The 21,314-nt window shown below is 39.2% G+C and overlaps 1 protein-coding gene across 1 annotated transcript; it reads left to right on the top strand.

Moving 5' to 3' along the window:
* The first annotated feature begins 1,298 nt into the window (after positions 1 to 1,298).
* On the top strand, positions 1,299 to 16,640 carry LOC138698679 (uncharacterized). Its single transcript, XM_069824848.1, has 5 exons — positions 1,299 to 1,436; positions 2,069 to 2,235; positions 7,498 to 7,640; positions 10,215 to 10,260; positions 12,747 to 16,640. Exons 3-5 carry the CDS (start codon positions 7,498 to 7,500, stop codon positions 16,488 to 16,490), a joined length of 3,933 nt encoding a protein of 1,310 aa, XP_069680949.1. The 5' UTR covers positions 1,299 to 1,436; positions 2,069 to 2,235; the 3' UTR covers positions 16,491 to 16,640.
* The last annotated feature ends 4,674 nt before the right edge of the window (positions 16,641 to 21,314 follow it).

The raw sequence follows: 21,314 nt of genomic DNA on the forward strand, positions 1-21,314 counted from the left end.
CGACATGCAAAAATTTTACAGTTTTTCAATATTTTTGTCACATATTTTAATTTACCAAATGGAAGTCTTAATTGATGGGTGGGTGTGTAAAGTCATGAAATTGTACTTTTGAGAAAATTGAATTTAGAAGTCCACAAAAAATTACAACTTGATGCATTTTACATGCGCACAATCCTAGTAGAACACAATGAAAAAAGTAATGTCACTCTAAACAATGTATAGGCTATATTGTTACCAAAAAGAATTAATTGAAAAACAACATTCATCTTATACACTCGTTTTTAATCTCGTTAGTAGTATTAGGGGTCGAATTAGATGTAAATAAAATATTATTCACTTGCTAATAAAGAAAGAAAAAAAACAATCACAAACTTGTTTACAAACACACAAATGTAATCTGCAGAAACTTAATTAATCACTTTTAACAGTGCATGTACCGGTAATGTTGAAATATTAAACCATACGAACTGTTTATATTATATATTGTACTTCTTTTTAACTTCGTTAGTAATGTTAACATTCAAATTTCAGGTAAGCAAAATATTGTTCACTTCTTAATAAGGGAAATAAATCACGAAGTTACTGCACTTTCAATATATAGGGTCTCTTATTCATCTTCATTTTAGGTGTCAATGGTGTCAGGCTGTACATCGCTGGCTGAAATGAACGTAGAATTTATTGATAGAAATTGTAGAACATAGGATAAACAAATTCCAGAAAGTTCAGAAAATCTTTTTTTTTTTTTTTTTTTTTTTTAATTGCGATTAGTAGAGCCCCAATTGCATACATTGTTGACTACAGTAACCAAAGACGTTAATGGTAACATATTACCACATTATTACAGTAATAAGACTTCATGTATAATATGAGAAATGCACGCAAAAGTGCATTAGTCAATAGGGTGGTCAAAAGTGTATTATTGTTCAGATGTATAGGCTACAACAATAATTAATTATTGTTCTTCCTCTGATATTTATATCGTCATGTGAGATTTATTTCTAGGCCTATTGCCTGATGATAGAACCATAATTATAAATTTATTTGAATCTATATATTGAATTATTATTTTATTTCTTATTTTGAATATTCATACATTTTCTTAAAATTGCTTACACATTTCTTATTTCCCTTTGTTATAAAAGCTATGCCTACCACTGACCTCTATTCTTCAATGGTCTAAACTGAGGGATTAATCCCTCGATCTGGTAACACTGAAGGTGACTTGAGGATATTTTACACAGCTCACGCAGATATTTCGGTTGGGCACACTGCCACACTGTTTCGCGCCAATATTACAGCTGTTACAGACATGGATAAATATAATTATGGATAAATATGTACATATTTATCCATGTTGATTTGTTGCTTGTACTATGATTAGGGATTTGTTCGTATCTCGAGGGTTTGAGTGAAATTCTATTGAATTGTGTGTAAGGGTGAGTATTATTTCTTCTTATCATTTAAAGCTACTAAATTTACGTAAGTGTATACGAAAATATAGCTATTTAGAAAAGGTATGAACAATTTCGATTTTGAGATTACATTGTATCCTGTCACGACGTATTTCATACCCTACATATAGGTCTAGGGCCTGGGTCCAGTACAAGATCATGGGAATTTGTAATATGATGATTAGAGAGGGAACAGGGCCACATTTCAGTACACGGTTACCTTAAGTTATCCCCATCCCCTCCTACCTTCTGCCCTGATGATGGAACCTCTATGTAGTTCTGAAACAGTGAAAATTTCAAATTCGAGGACACGGGGGGTATCCAAAAGCCTATTTGTGAAACCCTAAAACCGCGTGAATTGACGTTATTCTTGCTGTAAGCATGCTAATTTCTAGAGCAAGTTAGCTTCAGTTACTGTAGGTGTTTGTATGCGAATATTGATACTGTCGTACTGTACAGTTCAGCATTCTTCGTCACTCATCCTGTACATGGAAAGTATGTGTGAGTTGTTTAGTGCAAGAAACATTCAGTTGTAACCAGGAGAAGGAAAGTTGTTTCAGGTGTTTGATATTTTATGTTCAGCGTTTAATTCTCTTCTGTTTTTGACTTGCATACAGATAATACCGATCTGAAGAAGCTACAAAGTCCCAGAAGGATGAAGCCGCTTTCGTAGTGGATTCGGGTGATGTGTAGCTGAATAGATAGATGGCACCAAACAGTGAATCATGATACTCCCAGGAATGCTGTCCGGCAGACTTCAAACAGTCACCCCTGTCTAAGGAAGGTAAGCATAAGCTGTGTGCAAGCGTTTGGGCTCTGCTCCATAAAGTAATCTGTTGCAAAATTATTAACATTTTTCTTATATTTATTTTCATTCATAGCATCTCTTTTTTTTCTTCTTCTAGGCAAACTAGAATGTTTCTAAACATGTATGTTAATATGCACCAAAACAAACAGTACTGAAATTATCGCTCATCTGCTGTCCACGTTTCCATAGCAACGAAGTATTTATTTATTTTATACAATAGTTTGAAATATTGTGAATTCAATTTTGTGTTGATTTCTGCAGAGAGAGAGAAAGAGAGAGAAATAACTCGTCCGGCCTTAATTAAGGATGACCACGAAGATCCGGAAATTAATAGCAAATAAAATATAATCAATTAAATATGAATATTGTTATAAAAATAAAATGTAATAGTTAAGCACCACTGATTATCAATTATAAAATAAAATCTTAGAAGATGACTATAAAATTATCTTATAAATAAAAGATTTTATTTAAAATTAGCATATCCTTAATTAAGGCCTTCTGAGTGGTATAAATGAAACTGTATAATCTGCAGGGAATCTTTAAGAATTTGCGAGATGATTGTTTGAATTTCAAAAGATAATATTGATAATTGAATAATTTCAAGGGAAAAATTGTTCCTGAGGCGGGTATCGATCCCGGGACCTCTGGTTGAATGTACCAGCGCTCTACCAACTGAGCTACCCGGGAACTCCACCCGACACTGTCTCAACTTTTCCCTTTATATCCACACAACTTGCGTGGGCTGACGAAACGCCAGAGACCCACATCGAGTGCACACAATCTCTGTGTGACTTGGAATTGTGGTTTTCTGTTAATGTACACAGTGACGTATATATTATGCTAATCTAGTCTTTACCTGAAAGACTAGTATGTAAATTTTGGTAAAGAACTCCGAGCACCAAAAAATAAACCTGTCACTGACCAATTGAAGAGAGGGATGTTATACTTGGCACTAAGGTAGGGAATACAAGATTCATAAATGGCCCTCTTTTCCTGATCAACCTGATGAGCTTGGTTTAGATCTCTCTCCATGCGTATAGTTGGATCTATGATAATAGTCTTTTGTTGTTGCCTGTTTATTGCTGTTATATCCGCTCTTCTGTGAGAGCAGTCTTCAGAAATGCAGTGGACCTCTTCATGAACTTCCCAACCTTGTTCCGAAGAAGACAGACGATAGCTCCACGGACTCTATGATGCCTGTTGTTACGCAATAACTCTCGTTTCCGACAAAAGCCCAACACGTGGTTCTCACAGCAAAGGAGAAAGTGTTTATCGTGGAGCATTATTTCGGTCATACGGAGTACTCAAATTACAAACATACTCTGAAAATCAAGATAAGTCATTATAACATGCAAGGCGACATAAAACTGATCCCGTACGACGGAAATTCTCGACGACAGCTAACATTGTTGTGTTATTTGGTGCCGCATTGTTAAATCGCTCCTGGTGCTGCTCTTTAACGTGGTGCAAGCTGGCCAATTCTGATGCCCCGCTCCATATGATCGGAAATAATGCTGCACGATAAACACCATCTCCTCTGTTGAGAACCATAACTTGCAGCACTAACCCCAACACTGAATACACAATATGTTAAACTGTCGCATACAATAAGTAAATATTTGGTTGCTATAGAAACATGGACAGCAGATGAGCGATAATTTCAGTATTATTTCTTTTGGCATACTGTAGTTTGGTTCCCCGTTTACAATTTCTAGAGAGATTAATTAGCTCAGGAAGGAGTTGAAACTCAAGGAAAGGTCTGCACCACTTAGCAGAATAAGCAAAATGGAATAAAATGTCTGCCGCTGGTCACGTTTAGTGGAATCGAATAGAATCAAGCCGAAGCATGTTGCAGTTTAAAATGGATTGCGTACTAGCTGTAGGGCAATTATGTGAAGAATCAGAGGATGAACGAAGAGAAGGAATTACTGGATTCATGATATTCTGTAACTAGAGACACATATAGAGAATTGGCCACCTGTGTGGCTCAGTTGGTTACGGCGCTTGCCTGCCAGTCTGAAGTTGCGTTCGGGCGCCGGTTCGATCCCCGCTTGGGCTGATTATCTGGTTGGGTTTTTTTCGAGGTTTTCCCCAACCGTAATGTGGATGCAAGGTAACCTATGGCGAATCCTCGACCTCATCTCGCCAAATATCATCTCACTATCACCAATGTCATCGACGCTAAATAACCTTGTAGTTGATACAGCGTCGTTAAATAACCAACTAAAATAAAAAATATATATATAGAAAATTTTAGACTTTATTCTGAAAGATGAAACAAAGTTACAGTTCACCCTATTAATAACTGATTGACAGAATATCTGACTGTCTTTCTGTCACTCCTTTTTTTTCTCTCCCACTTTATTTATTTATTTTTTTTTGCTGCAGAAAAAATATGAAGTGCTGTACATTGTATTTCTACGTATTTTTCCTAGAGTGTGATTACAAGGCCTTACCCTTATACAAGCCTCTGCTTGAGGTTCTGGCTGATACGTACAAATGCCCTTATTGTATAAGTTTCACTTACAACACACTGCGCATGTGCAGTAAACAAGAGCCCCTGTATATATGCTACTTGTGAAAAGTCGTTGCGAAATTGTTGCCTCCCATCAAGTCTCTTCAAATTTTAATTCCATATCTATACATCTACGAGGGTCATTTCATAAGTACATAATGGCAACTATGTTATATTTTTCCGAATAACCGAAAATGTGGTTAGTTCAGTGTATAGTTTGAAAACCTGTTGTACACTGTACGGGATGCCACCACCAGATTGCGTCTGTGTGCATTGGTGGCTAGTTGACAACACACGCAAAAGTTAGTATGCTAGAGGCTGTGCTAAGATGGATGTAAGTAAAGTTGAACAGTGGTCATACGTGAAAATTGCAGTTCCTTGTGGCAGAAATGCTCGTCAGTGTTATTCTGAGCTATGAGAAGCAATTGAAAAACCCGCTGTGTGGGAAGCGGTTTGCAAATAGAGAGGACATCTTAACTCTTAACAGCGAGTCCACACCTGTGGGGTAACGGTTAGCGCATCTGGCCACGAAACCAGGTGGCCCGAGTTCGAATCCCGGTCAGGGCAAGTTACCTGATTCAGGTTTTTTCCGGGGTTTTCCCTCAACCCAATATGAGCAAATGCTTGGTAACTTTCGGTGCTGGACTCCAGATTCATTTCACTGGCATTATCACTTTCATTTCATTCAGATGCTAAATAACCTGAGATGTTGATACAGCATCGTAAAATAACCCAATAAAATAAAATAAATCTTACAAATTAAGCTTTCAGGAATAACTCCCTGTAAAGTAAACTTGAACAATTTCGAGGGAAAAATTGTTCCGGGGCCGGGTATTGAACCCGGGACCTTTGGTTAAACGTACCAACGCTCTCCCACTGAGCTACCCGGGTTCGATACCCGGCCTCGGAACAATTTTTCCCTCGAAATTATTCAAAATAAATCTTAACAGCGTTTCTACGAGAGGTGGTACACGTAGACGAATCACACACAGCCGATGGTATTCAACGTCTGCATTATCATTGACAAAGATGTGTGGAAGTTTTGGAAGATTATTTTGAAGGTTGTTAGCTGTGAGTAATGTATTTTGTTTCCTTTTGTGCATAATACGATACTTTCAATTTCCCTTACCCACTGCCTCCTGTACCTGGACCCAGTTTGTTGTTGTTGTTGTTTTCTAATGCCAGGCATATGACAATAAAGTCATTTGACCTCTTGCACTCCAATATTTTTCAAAGATATTATCATGGTCAGCCAATGAAGCACAGATTTTGAGGTGTTCCAAATCCATTTCTTGGTTTGAGTTGCACAATGGGCAGTTAGGGGACAGATATATTCCAATTCTATGCAGGTGTTTGGCCAAACAATCATGGCCTGTTGCCAATCTAAATGCAGCTACAGACGATTTTCGTGGTAAATCGGGAATCAACTGTGGATTATGATGCAGAGAGTTCCATTTTTTCCCTTGGGATTGAGTTATCATATTTTGTTTGTTGAAGTCTAAGTATGTAGATTTAATAAATCTTTTCACAGAGTAATACGTAGATTTAGTAACAGGTCTGTAAGTAGCAGTGCTGCCCTTCTTTGCTAAAGCATCCGCATTCTCGTTTCCCAGGATTCCACAATGGGATGGTATCCATTGGAATACAATTCTTTTATTGAGTGATATTAATTGAGAGAGCATTTTAGTTATTTCTGCTGTTTGAGATGAAGGTGTGTGTTTAGAGACTATTGATAGAATAGCTGCTTTGGAGTCTGACAATATAACTGCATTCTTAAATTTATTGATGTGGCAGAGAAGATTCCTGAGACTTTCACTTATTGCAACGATTTCTCCTGACGAGCATTTCTGCCACAAGGAACTTGTTGTTCCATACCCAAGAGATCTATAAAGTGAGAAGAGACAGCACGTAACACCTGCACCGGCACCTTGTTCTCTGGAGATCAAGGATCCATTGGTGTATAAATGAAGCAAATTTTGTGGAGGGTACCTAATATTAATTGTCTCTAAAGACAATTGTTTCATTATTTCAGTTTTTACTTCTGATTTCAGTATTTCTTGTGTTAAATTTAGATTATACTCTATATTTAATAGAGTTAAGGGGTTTGGTTTAATTTGTAAGTTTTCTTTTAAATTCAGGACATCGATTTTTTGTTTTAATTTTTGAACAGTGGATATGAAACTTTTTTGGACCCAATTTGGTACTAGCATTGTGAAGCACATTCCAGTGACCTTCAATCGCATATAGTGAATTTATATTCCTGCAACTTTATTGGCTGATATAATATAGTTGCCATGACTTATGAAATGACCCTCGTATTATCAGGCAGTACAGCTCACTTGACGATATGTGTCAGAGGAAGAACAATTGTTTGTATGCATCTGAAGTCTGACTGGTGTGCGATGTATGCATTGGAGAGGGAAAGGAACTGGCCATCTTACCCCATTTTCTTCTGGCCTAGTTGCGTCATAAGTGGTGCCTTGTTGGTATCACTTGTGAGGTTCAAACCTGTCTTCGGACAGTTAACAAAACCTCTGTTATTCCAATCTTTCTGCAGACAGCTGTCTGCTGTAGCCCAGTTTTGTAGACTAGTCTAATTTTATAAATACATTTTGTTTTGACTTGTGTTATGACTGCAATGTTGAACGAGATAAATAAAATTTGAGTTTTAAAATAAGTAATATGCAGTAGAGGTACTGAATCGAACCTGGTCCCCACAGATGTCCCACTGCAACACTCCCTGTGAGTCGCACCTGGCCTACATCGGGGCCCGTCTGCAAGCCAATGAGCAGGAGCGTCAGCGGCTGCAGGACAAGTACAGACAGCTGGAGGACGAGGTGCGAACCTGCGATGCAGGATCCAGGTACGTGCTGCGGGGAGTAGAGCCAAGCACCTTGGTACACTTCGCAGTTACTAGCACGTTATGAAACAAGTGTTCGCATGTGGCACCGTGATCTGAGGCACTGTTTCTCAACTTCTTTGATGATGAGGCCCCTTTTCCTCACTTTATGTTATTGTGGCTCCCTGGCCTAAGATGTAGAGTGGAACAGTGGTTCCCACCAGGGGACTGTGGGAAGCCAAAGAGCAGTTATGGGATCAATCAATCTTCTTAAGCCATGTCCGTCGGAAATATGGAATTCGGCTGACTCTACGTGACGCTCTTGGAAATGATTTTAATTATACAAATGCAGTTCTGAGATTTTTATCTAATACAGGACTTGACAGGGTGATTTAGTTTTTTATTGACCCGTTTCCCTGCCTCCGGACGCTTTACATCTGGAGGTTACACTTGTTATTTAGTAGCCTATATAAGTTTTTTAACAAACTTGACATTCGGACCTTTTACATCCGAGTATTTTAGAAATACGCCAGATAATTTATTTATGGTAGCTTTTGTATTATTATTTTATTGTCTCTTTTTAAATACTAGTTAAGGTCTGAGATTTTTATAATGTTTTATGCATCACCCTGTTGAAACTGCATTTGTGTACCTCATTTTAATCATGACAACATTTTTTAGTTCTTTTAAGCATTCTGATTATTGTATTATGTCTCCGTTCTGTAAAGAATTTTAGATAAGGGCGCAAATAGCCATAGATGCTGACGCGCCCTTTTTAAACCCCACTAATTAACAATCTTCTTAATGTATCCAGCTGTTTGCTGACAACATAAAGCCCACTATAGTCCACTGTAGTCTATTCAGTTGTTGTTTTTCACGAGATGAGGGGTATTTTGATCGGTGTTCATCATAGATGTCTGTTGCTAGTAGCCAGAGTTGGGGTGTAGTCAATATATACTGCAGGGCTGTGTCTTCTGCAACTGGTACTGATGATTTTAATTTACTTCTTTTGCGGTTTATGGATGGACAGTATAAAATAATGTGTTTCAGATCTTCATCATGATTATTACACCACAGACAAGTAGGATTATCAGAAATGTGAAATCGGTGTAGGTACAATTGAGTGACAATGTGACCTGTTCTGGCTCTTGTTAAAAATGTTTGAACATGTCTGGGCAAGTTTTTGTACATTTCCAGGTCATTTGGTTTCTTTTGTACAGATTGTAAAATTTTGCCTTTGTCAGAAGAGAGTGAATTGTTGATCGATAGGTTTGTAAAGTGAGACTTTACTGAAGCAAAAGCACTGGATAGAGATATCACTTGAAGAGGTCTTGGTTGCAAATATGTTATGGATACCTAGTCATTGTGGTATACCTGGAAACGAGAAAGTCGATAATATTGCAAAACAGGCAACATATTTGCAGTTATGGGATGAAAGGGTGAAATTTCTATTTCTGAATTTTTTAAGCTCCAGACTTGATTTACATTTTGTTATTAGTACTGATGTTTCAAGCTTCATTAGTATCAATTCACTACTTTTTTTTCAAGTTATTAGGTCTACATATGTTTTAATTTTCGACTTTTTCAAAATGTATCTACTCCTGCAAAATATTTATTACTGCTGCTGCTGCGATGTTCGCGGCCTGCATTAAGGGAGGAGATGGGTCATTTTTCGATAAAAAAAAAGTTCGATTATTTGCAGAAAAAACAATCTTTGTCGTTTCATGTATATGTTGGCAAATTTTGTGGAGATTATCCTCCTTCAAATTCATGTTTCAGTTATACTTCACAACTGAATAGCTGATCGGAAAAACATTGCAAACAACATTCCCTCTTGCAATGTCTCAATTGAATTTATAAAACAGTTACTATATTACCGGTTATTCTTTATGGTTGTGAAACTTGGACTCTCACTTTGAGAGAGGAACATAGGTTAAGGGTGTTTGAGAATAAGGTGCTTAGGAAAATATTTGGGGCTAAGAGGGATGAAGTTACAGGGGAATGGAGAAAGTTACACAACGCAGAACTGCACGCATTGTATTCTTCACCTGACATAATTAGGAACATTAAATCCAGACGTTTGAGATGAGCAGGGCATGTAGCTCGTATGGGCGAATCCAGAAATGCATATAGAGTGTTAGTTGGGAGGCCGGAGGGAAAAAAACCTTTGGGGAGGCCGAGACGTAGATGGGAAGATAATATTAAAATGGATTTGAGGGAGGTGGGATATGATGGTAGGGACTGGATTAATCTTGCACAGGATAGGGACCGATGGCGGGCTTATGTGAGGGCAGCAATGAACCTCCGGGTTCCTTAAAAGCCAGTAAGTAAATAATGTCTCAATTGAAGCATGTTGCACATACTTTCTTTTATGTTTAAGTGCACATGGAACTGAGATATGGATACCGTACACAAGTGGTGCACCATTAAGTAATGGCTGTGGCATGAAATATCTATACCTTAGTTACGGTGTATTGCGGCTAGAGGGAGATGCTTGATTGAATTACGAAAGTCAAGTGGAAAAAAAAAAAATACCTCGCACAGTGTATGTCGAAAAAGTGTGTGGAGTGTAATATTTCTGGTTTTTTTTGTTTTCAGCCCTCGTCAGAATTTGAAGAGGCATTGGAACAGACTCGAACCAGAGGTGAGTTACAGGAATAGTGAAGGAATAATGCACATGTGACGTCAGTCACTACGCCACTGGCATTCGTATTTCCTGGAACAAGCCAGACATTGTCAAACCTTTACTTTTTTTTTTAATTTATTCAGCGAAGCTTTATCTACTGTGTGGTTCAGGGATAGTGTCCATGAAAGTACAATACATTGCTAAAAATTTCATAACTCCCTATACTTTTTACTATAGGGCTACGATATTTGAATATGATGCATGTAAGAACATGTGAAACACATATGATAATTTTTATCTAATTGAATACGTATTTTAGACAAGAGTGTCTTTACTGGCTTATAAATTTCGTGCTGATTGAAAAACATATCAGCGATGAATAATTTGCCTGTCGTAATTTAGCAAATTCCATAATTTAGTTAGAGAGTTACGGATACTTTTGCAGTCTTGTGAACTAGGCTTTAAAGACCCGCCTGTCAGATACCACATCCAGTCAACTACACTTGGTGTCATTCTTAACGTGCAGTGCCTGCAAATCTGGGCTTCACTTATGAACTATATCAGTGTATTTCCATTGGAAATAGATATATGAAACAACTAAAATTTAAGGGAACTTGGACCGTGTAATGTGCTGTAAATTTGAATTTTTGTATTATATTCTCTGAAAAATCCTCTTTCCAACAGTATTTCATTTATGCATTATGGAAATATATTTTAAAAATTTTTATCTAAGATGAGGAATATGCAGCTGGGGCATTGTAATAACTTTGGCAGCCATTTTCCGTAAGTTTGTATTTTTCTCTATCAAGAATACCATGTGTCTGCTTCTAGTGGTTAGATTAAGTTCAAAATTTCTGTGTGTATTTAGTTGGTATTGTAGCATTAATTGACACAGGAGTTTTAAAAAAATAATGGATTTTAAAATAGATTTCTTGAAAAAAATGAAGCTAAAATGTATATATTCAGAAAAAAATTAAGTTTATAAAATGATACTATTTTTGAAAACCCTTCCGTCAAATTACTTATAAGAGTGTTAGAAATAATCTGTAAAAATTTTATTGTTCTACTCTCAACAGTTTAGAGAAAAGATATAGTAAATATCAGTAATTTTACATATATTAAGATAGGAGGTTCCAGATCCCCTTATCAAAGTATGTAACAGTAATATTTTTAAATGTCGTACTTAATTAGGCTGAAGAAATATTTTAACATATGAACTTAATTCTCACATGGATTTATGTTTCCTCTGAAGGAACGTTTCTGGATTTGACATTAATTCTGATCCATTTATCTTCTAGGTATCTTGTAATTGTTTCATATGTTACTTGCGGTAGTTTGTGAGCCTTGTTATCAACAGTAATCTCTCTAGAGGTTTTGATTTATCTAGAGAAAATCAAAACTCGAGTGGGATTGACTTACGAAAATACAACTGTCTTCAAATGTATTATTGTACCATCTCAACATTACAAATATTACGCTAGATGGCAGTAGTGTGTTATGATTAGCTGTTATCTTGCTATCAGTTGTGCCAACTATGGAATCTTCATTGAACTCTGTAGACGATTACTAGCAATGCCTTCTCGATCTAGATCATGATGGCAGTGTTACTAGTCAAGAAGGCTTTGTTGATTCAGTTTCATTTTTATTAAAATACTTGCATTCCACTTCAATTATCCGAATCCCAGTAATCAACGTCACTTGACAGATGGTTTTCAATAAATCTTAATATTAAACAATCTCTGATACGTGACTATCCATAATATCATATAGCAGAAGCTATAACATAACCTAAATAATATATACAAGTGTTAGAAAAGATTTAATTAATGACGATGACATAAAAAATAAACATGAATAGCCTAATTTTAAAAGGAATAATTATTGAATGTACAATTTTCAAATTTGAATGTTGTAGTGGTTGGTGGTTCAGTTGATGTTATATTGGACGTGTGCTTAAAAGAAGTGGAACTCATTGATGTAGGCCTACATGGTGTATTTCTCAACTTATTCAGGATTTCCGAATGGTGCTCTTCATTAATTTGTAAATAGGGTTTCAGGGAAGATGCATAGCTATGACCAGTGATCTTTATTAATTCTTGTTCTTGAATGCCAGTGCGAGTCATATTTGAAACTGCTGTGCATCGACTGAAGTGGTTTGTAATTTTCAGTTTTTTTTTTTGTTTTTTTTTTCTGATGTCCAGACCAGCGCAGTTTGAAATGTTGGCAAACAAGAAACAAATGCTAGGGACGCGATAAAATTAAACAAATGCTAGGGACGTGATAAAATTAAACAAATGCTAGGGATGCGATAAAATTAAACAAATGCTAGGGACGTGATAAAATTAAACAAATGCTAGGGACGCGATAAAATTGTTCAATAAGCAGCCATGATTGGTTGAAATACATCCTTTCGTACCGTTTTATTGGTCAAAAGTAGTATGACTTAGTAAAAGTGTAATAGTCTCCATAAATGCACTGGTTGGTTTCTGTTCACATCTTTTCAGAGCTCAGCAACTCCTCAGAAGTATAAGAAAACTCCGACTCGTGCGGACATGCAAGGGGAGAAGTACGAGGTGAAGCTGATGGCCCTCTGGTTCCTGCGCGCACTGGAGACTGGCCACAACTTCGACATTGCCTCCAACATGGAAGTAGCGGGCTCGTTTGACGATGTTGTGCTGAGACTGGGCAGGCAGACAGCTTTCTTGCAGCTCAAACACAAAAAAAATGTTGGCACAATACAGGTCAGCCAGCTCACAAATCTTAAGGGAAACTTCAGTGTGCTGCAGCACTACAAGTCGTACTGCAGGGTGAGGCAGCAGTGGGGTCAGCACGGTGACCTGCCGGGTGACAGGGAGTTCAAAGACGCGTTGTTCATTTTGTATACCAATGCCAAAATGAGAACTGATGTAGTAGGGGCTGCAGTTAATAATAATTGTGATGTTTTGAATGTACTTACCTCTGGAGGAAGTTGTTATCGCTTTTCAGAAGGTCCTCTTCAGGAAGTCAGCGATTTCTTTCAGAGCTTATCCAAATATCTGGAACTGTTGAAAGCAGTTGGGGTGGAAGAGTTGCCACTAGATCAGAAGATGCTTGACGTTGTTGAGGGACTGTATGGGAGTAAAGTGAAATCACCGACTCACGTGAGAGAAGCGTTGAAAGAACTGGAAACTGCAGGTGATGTTTCCGGTATTCTGGAGTTTCTGTCTCAGTTACGTCTGTTCACAGGGCAGGCATCTCAGCATCAGCTTGATGACATCATAAAGGATGAACTGAAGGGCGTTGACTATGATAAATTTTTGCAATGTGTTGAAGACTGGTGGCAGAATAACAGACACTTTCTAACAAGAACTGAGCCTTTTTGGCAGCAGCTTTGTGCTGATCATATCTCTGAGTCTTTGCTGAAGCAGCTGCAGAGGGTTGAAGTTAATTTCCAGGAGACAGTGCTTCAAGAGCTGGGATCTAAGATTCTGTCTCTGAAGGGGCTTGTATACATTGTCACGCAGGGGACCGTGGAACTCAGCATCCTCAAGCTGCACAAGAGTTTGGGCGCAGAGCCCCATCTTCTCGTGCGGTACAGCGAGTTGGCTGCACGGTGGCATGATGTGCAGGCACTGTGGGGCAGTTGGTGCAGAGTGCTGGTGGTGGTGCTCGATGCCACCAACCCCCCTGACCTGCCCGCTGATCCCCACTTGACGCTGGTCTGCATATCGAACTCGGACTGCGGTGGTCAGTTCCCTACTCTCACCGACAACACGTGCCTGAGCGACTTGGATGATGGGTCTCAGCGGCTGGTGTTGGAGAAACCGGTCAGCTTCCAGGGGTGCAGAATTGCTGCTAAAGCCGTTGTTGGCACCGACAAGCAGGCCGTGTCTGCTGACGCTGTTATCCAGTTGCTGACATGCGAGCCTGTGATGGGAGCAGCAGTGACTGTGGACTTTTACATTCCTCGCACTTTGCAAGTCTGCAATAAAGTGAGAACGCAGATTGCTTCTGATAGAGCAGTGGGCTGCTCAGTGGTGTTGGCCATGTCTGCATCTGGTTTGAGGGGGTGCCGGACACGTGAGGGAATTTCATTAATAAACACAGAAGAGGACTTCAATAATCTGACTGAGAGGTACTCCTCTGTGCATTGGCTGTACATGGACAACGGTGAACTGACGTGGAAGAAGTCACATGGGGACATGACGATCCTGCGGAAACACTTAAACAAAACTTCCGAATACAAGAACGTGATGGAGGTGTCACAGCGAGTGGTGGTGGTGTCAGCGGATCCTGGGATGGGCAAGTCCACCTTGCTTAGCCATCTAGCACGAGAAATAAAGCAGGCAGATCCTTCCATGTTTGTAATATTGGTGAGTCTAGGTGACTCCACAAGACTGCTGCGTGACTTGCCTGGTCAGCCTAGCCTAGAACACGTCATTAATTTCCTTCTATGCGTTGCAGACATTCCAGAAACTTGGGAGCCGCTGTTCAGGTGCAAGCTACTCAACATGCAGAATGTTTGCGTGCTGTTCGATGACTACGATGAAATATCTCCAATCTATTCACACAAAGTGAACCTAATTCTGAAACAGCTTGTGGCGACAGGATTGCAGAAGCTGTGGGTCACAACAAAACCCACGTTGAAGGAAGAATTGGAGAAGGAGTTGTCAACGTTAGCTCTCACCTTGGAGCCGTTCTCTTCGTCAGATCAAAAACATTTTCTGTCTTTTAAGTGGAAGCAATGTATACCAAGTCTTCAGGAATCGCTGGAAGATAATTTTAGTAGAAAATTGCTTCATTTAATGAAGGGAAATTTCCGCAAGTTTTTAGGTATTCCATTGCAATGCGCATTTCTGTGTGAGGCTTTTCAGAGTGATTTGAGAATATCTATTGAAAAAGGAGAATCATGTCTCCCTGACGTGTTAAATTTGTTTAAATTTTGCACTAAGTTCATAGATGCGAAACTTCTGAATTACTACGAAAGAAATAAGATGGACACAACGAAGCCTGCAGTGCAGGAGGTCTGCAACCTCAAGAAAGCAAATGTTGAACGAAATTATTCCATCACTGCTGCCTTCCTGCTGCTGCAGCCTGATGTGGCTGAAATTCCTGCTTTGAAAGAGAGTAAAGATGAATATGATGAGTTTGTCAGGAAGCTGAAAGATTGCAGTGAAAATGTCGGGATTGTCAAGTGCACTGGCAGCAAACTCGAGTTCATACTTAATACTATCAAGGAGTACTTCCTCGCACTCTGGTTGGCTAGAAATTTCAAGCAGGATTATGTTTCTCGTTTACTGAAAGTTTTCTTATGTGACGCTGATGATGATGCGAATGACTTGACCAGAGCTGTGTATAGCTCTGGCGCAGGCGATGCTGTTAGAGAGGAGCTTTTGAATCTGAATTTCAGAAATGTCAGACACTTTTTTACCCACTTTCTAGTCAAGGATCTCGAGTTGCACTCTGCTGTGCTGGATCTGGAAGTGCCCGCAGTGCTTGAGCTGCTCTCCGCAAACAAACTGGATGTCAGGGCTAGAGACTCGGGTGGCCAAACCGTTCTTCACGCAGCTGTGCTGCGGCAGGTTGATTTGAGTGGTGGAGACTCTAATCAGTTGGCGGAGGACTTGATCAGAGCCCTCATTGTCTGTGGAGCTGACCCCGGCATCCAGGATGACGTGTTTCATTGGAGACCTCTTCATCTGGCTGATAGCGTCAAGGCATGGACTGCAGTCGTCTTTTTGTTTGAAGCGCAACCATTTGTTGAAGACCTGGTTAATGTTAAGAGTAAAATCAGAGAAGGAGATGACAGTGTAATTCAAGCATTGCTAAGTGTAGCTCTCAGGAAGGGTTGTGTCCATCTGATCAGATTCCTGCTGGAATGCGGTCTGAATATCGAGCATCCAGTCGTCTTTGAAAACAGTTTCAAAGTATATGAGTCAACAATGTTGCTCGAAGCAACCAGACATGGACATCTGAACCTGGTGAAGCTTCTGGTTGACGAAGGCTGCAACATAGAGCACAGGGACTCCCTGTACAAGCGAACCGCTCTGATGTGCGCAGTGCAGCATTCACACAGAGACATCCTGGAATTCTTGCTGCAGAAAGGTGCTAATATCATGATCCGCGACGCAGATGGGAAAACTGCTATGGACATCGCTCGTAATGAAAACAATGTTGAGGCCCTTACATTATTGTTACCACAGTCGACATTCGAGATGCTTCATATTGGGAGACGCAGAGTTGATAGTCTTTCGAGCCTCAACTTCTAAGCAGTGTGAAGGAATGTTGAGCAGTCTTCGGGTCATACAGCCGAGGATCTTTAAACCAGGTCCACATCTTTTATGCTGTGCACCACTTCCAGTCAGCAGTTGTGATTTGCATAATACTTCTAGCGGAAGACAACACCAGCTACAGCCTTAGAATCTGGTTACAGAAGATGATTTTCATGGTCACCACGCTTGCTTTTTCCCTTAAAAGTTCTACAAATGTTCACCAGCCAGGTCTTCCCATGCCCTTCTCAGCATAGCACTGTTAATGCTGTCAAGAACTGTGTTGATTGCAGAATGTAATGCTGAATGTCAAGAAGTGACTGGTGGTCTTGCCCTGAAATTTGGCTAAATATGCTATATGATATATTGGTTTGTATAAATTTGTTACATAGTGATCTTACTATATTTACCCGTGTAATAGACGCACTTTCTTTTTCGATTTTTAAAACGAAAAGATTTTAGTGAAAAAAAAAAAAAAAAAAACACGTATTAAAGGAGTGCCAACTCGAATGTGAAATCCTCGATAGAATACGTAATGATATATGGCCGTGACTAAATTATATATCGATTGCGTCGCACTTAAGATGATTGATAGTTAGCAGCAGTTGTATAAACTTTATCAACATCTTAGGTTATTTAATGTCTGAATGAGATGAAGGTGATAATGCCGGTGAAATGAGTCCAGGGTCCAGCACCGAAAGTTACCCAGCATTTGCTCGTATTGGGTTGAGGGAAAACCCCGGAAAAAACCTCAACCAGGTACTTGCCCCGACTGGGAATCGAACCCGGGCCACCTGGTTTCGCGGGCAGACGCGCTGACCACTACTCCACAGGTGTGGACTTTATTTATGATATATTGGTTTGTATAAGTTTGTTACATAGCGATCTTACAATATTTGCCCATGTAATATACGCACTTTTTTTTTCGAGTTTTAAAACAAAAACTAGTGAAAAGATTTTAGTGGGGGGGGGGGGAAAAAAAAAAAAACACGTATTAAATGAGCACCAGCTCGAATGCTGAAATAATTTATAGAATACGTAACGATATACGGGCCACGACTAATTTATATATCAATTGCGTCGCACTTAAGACGATTGATAGTTAGCAGTTGTATAAACAGATAATAACTTGTAACAATGAATAGAGTGGCAATAAGACAAAACACTTAGGGCCATATTCATAGACATTCTTAGCGCGGGCTTCCTGTGGATGATCAGCGAACTACTAACGTTTTTCGTATTCATAAACCAGTGTTAGCGATATGATATGAATCCTGTACAAGTAATCACTCGATAGCCGAGGCTAGTTTAGCACGCTCGTAGCACGGGATAGCGAAATGTCTATGAATAGCACCCTTTGTTATTATTAACACTAGCCTTACCTCATTCGCTGCCAGGTTCAGCATCACTGCTATCATTTGTCACAGATTCACATTCCTCTATGCGTCTATTATGAGGGGAATTTTTTTTAAATTTTAACGCGAAAAATTGGGGTGCGTCCATTATGGGGTAAATACAGTAGTTCTTTATTTTTTGTTGTAGACTTTATTTAATTTCTTTGTTATTTATTTAGGTTCATGGTAGTTTCCCATTATGATAAATTGTATTTGGCTTGAAAGAGATTTTTACCTTTATTGTTAAATTATTAATTTTATTCCTTGGGTATTAACATGTATATATTTTTATTATTGTTTTTAAGCTAATAGAATATTGAAGGTGATAACGATGGAACTCTGTGCCTAGGCCATTGAAGTACTATGCAGTTTGTTGTTCGAATATAGTGGAACGTTGTTGCTGGAGTCGTCCTGGTCATCAGCCAGCCACCGCACCATCATGTTCCAGTGACGCTTGGTTCAGTGAACAAACAACAAACATGGCATAGACCGAACATGCTGAGTGTTCATGACTTCTCATATCCCAAAACTCGCAAACATCAGCGATATATCCTGTTGCCTCATCAGTGAGTATGGAAATCCCCAAGGCTGGTGTCATGCATTGCGGTATTCAAGGTTGATTTTCAGCTCGTGGGGTGCATAATGGAGCATTTGTATCTCAGTGAAATACACACCCTTAAATCAGAAGAAGAGTAGGCCACCGGCGTCGCTCAGTCGGCTAAGGTGCTTGCCTGCCGATCCAGAGTTGCACTCGGGCGCGGGTTCGATTCCCACTTGGGCTGATTACCTGGTTGGGTTTTTTCCGAGGTTTTCCCCAACCGTAAGACAAATGTCAGGTAATCTATGGCGAATCCTCGGCCTCATTTCGTCAAATATCATCTCGCTATCACCAATTCCATCGACGCTAAATAACCTCGTAGTTGATACAGCGTCGTTAAATAACCGAATAAAAAAAAAGAAGAGTAATTATATTCTCTACATATTGGCCTTCGTCACTGTATATACTGTATTACTCTGCTTATTCTGAAACTGTTTTGTGTTAAAAGAGTGTGATATGCTGTAGTCCCCCTGTATCTGTAAGTAATACATTACAATGGTGTGTGGATAAGCTTCAGGGCTTCTACTGCATTGTCTTGGTGTTATTGGCTGATGTTTCGACCGCTGTGTTGTGGTCATCTTCAGAGCAGTTGTTGGATAAGGAAATAGTCTGCGAGCTGGTATATATATAGTAGTCTCGATGGGGGGAGTACTTGCTGTGATAGGTCGTACGTTCTCCTTCTGGCATCTGATTGGTCCTTCGTTGTCCAATCCAGTTGAGGTCTATCACCGAAAGTACTCCCCCCCATCGAGACTACTATATATATATATATATATATATATATATATATATATATACACGAGCTGGTAGACTATTTCCTTATCCAACAACTGCTCTGAAGATGACCACAACACAGCGGTCGAAACGTCAGCCACCAACACCAAGACAACGCGGTAGAAGCCCTGAAGCTTATCCACAGACTATGTACACCAGCTGCGGAAGCCTACGCGAACACATAATGCATTACAATACCTACCACTGATAGCAGTGAATTCTACAAAGAGGTTACTTTTTATGTTAGAAAGAAGTTTTGTCACAGAGATACTTTTTAAGTCCCAGAAAGGAGGCAGTGAGCATGATCAGACATACAACGAAACAAAACTAATTTCATAGCCTCAACTAGTCCTTCTCTTGTGCACCAGGTCGCTCATCCTCTGATCATGCGCACTGGCTCCTTTCTGGGATTTATAAAGTAGCTGTGCGACAAAACTTTTTTCTAAGACTGTACATACCTGTGATAAAGTTTAATTGATGAACTATGGACAGTAACACATTACCAACATAAAATAGTATGGGGTTTATTTCTACTTATTTATTTGTTTTAATATTATTTTTGCTTTTTCTTAGATTTGAAGAGCTGCCAGCATCAGTACTTTTGCACTTTGCTGTCATTATTGAGAAAAATTAAAGATTTTTCACAGAAACACTGCGATAATGCAGAACTAAAGGCCTACAAAATGCAGATAAAGCATGCCAGCGTGGGTACAAGAGGCAAGGAGAAGTGAGGCAGGGTTGGGCGTGGTACTCAGAATGGTATGCAGTTGAGTTTTATTTTTGGCGTTTTCCATTTAATATTTTTGGGCTGTGGATAACTGAATTCATAGAAATAGAACCTGCCCGGAGATTGAAATTTTAGCACACGTCTTGGGATTATGTGAACAGGGATTGCTCTTGAGGAACTCTGGACATCATCTTGTACGATCCAAAATTGCTGCCGCATTAAGAAATAAGGGGTGGATAGTAGAGTTGGGTCGATTCGTGAACGAATCGTTCATTCGAACGACTAATAATAAAGAATCGTAAGAATCAATTTGTGGTATCAACGAATCGTCGTTCAAAAGAATCGTAACGAATCGTCGTTCAAAAGAATCGTAACGAATTGCCATGGTATCGTAACCCACGATTCTATTAACTTGTTTGATGTAACCTGTCAGCGGACATTTCCGAACCGTGCCGAATGCTCCCGAGCGAGAGTGAAATCAAAATACTGCATTTGTTAAGTATGGAAAATAATGAACACAAACCTGGAATTTGCATAGTTAAATAGAGATGTAATGCAAAAAATGTGCTTCATAATAAGGTTCAGTTGATAAATTATAATTTAGAAACATTATCTTGGGTAATTTTATAGACTAATGGAGGTCATGCTGAATAGTTCCAGCCAATAAGAAAGAGACAATCCAATGTCTCGCCTCTTATGCCATCTATGTGAGAGATGTAGAATGTTATTGTTCTACGCGTGGTTTGCAAAGGAAAGTGTCCTGCGAGTCGTTCGTTGACGATTCAAAATTTCAAAAGAATAGTTGGAATCGCAGCCTGGGAAGAATCGTGAACTCATTGACAATTCAAAAGAATAGTTGGAATCGCAGACTGAGAAGAATCGTGAACGAATCATTAGAATCGATTTGTAATGTATGATTGAATCGTTGGAATCGACTTCTGAAAAAGAATCGTGTTGCCCAACTCTAGTGGATAGTAGAAGAAGAAATCTCCTGTCTAGCTGAAAATGGGTCAACGAGACGAGGAGATATTTTAGCGTACAATGCTGACACTAAACAGGGCATCATTGTGGACCCCACGATACGTTTTGAAGTAGAATGTCATCAGTCAGCCGAGGTCCACCTTGAGAAGAAGTCGATCTATGAGCCTACAGTCAACTATTTCAAGCTGAACTATGCCTTAATTCACGTTGAGGTATTCGGCTTGCTCATAGGTGCTCGAGGGACTATACCAGCTTTTTTCGAAGAATTTCGACGGCAGTTTGCTCTGCCAACATCTCTGAGGGATGACATTGTGATAATTGTGTTAAAAAAATCCTGCCAATTCCTAATT

The sequence above is a fragment of the Periplaneta americana genome, chromosome 4 (genome assembly GCF_040183065.1).
Source record: "Periplaneta americana isolate PAMFEO1 chromosome 4, P.americana_PAMFEO1_priV1, whole genome shotgun sequence".
NCBI classification, from domain to species: domain Eukaryota; kingdom Metazoa; phylum Arthropoda; class Insecta; order Blattodea; family Blattidae; genus Periplaneta; species Periplaneta americana.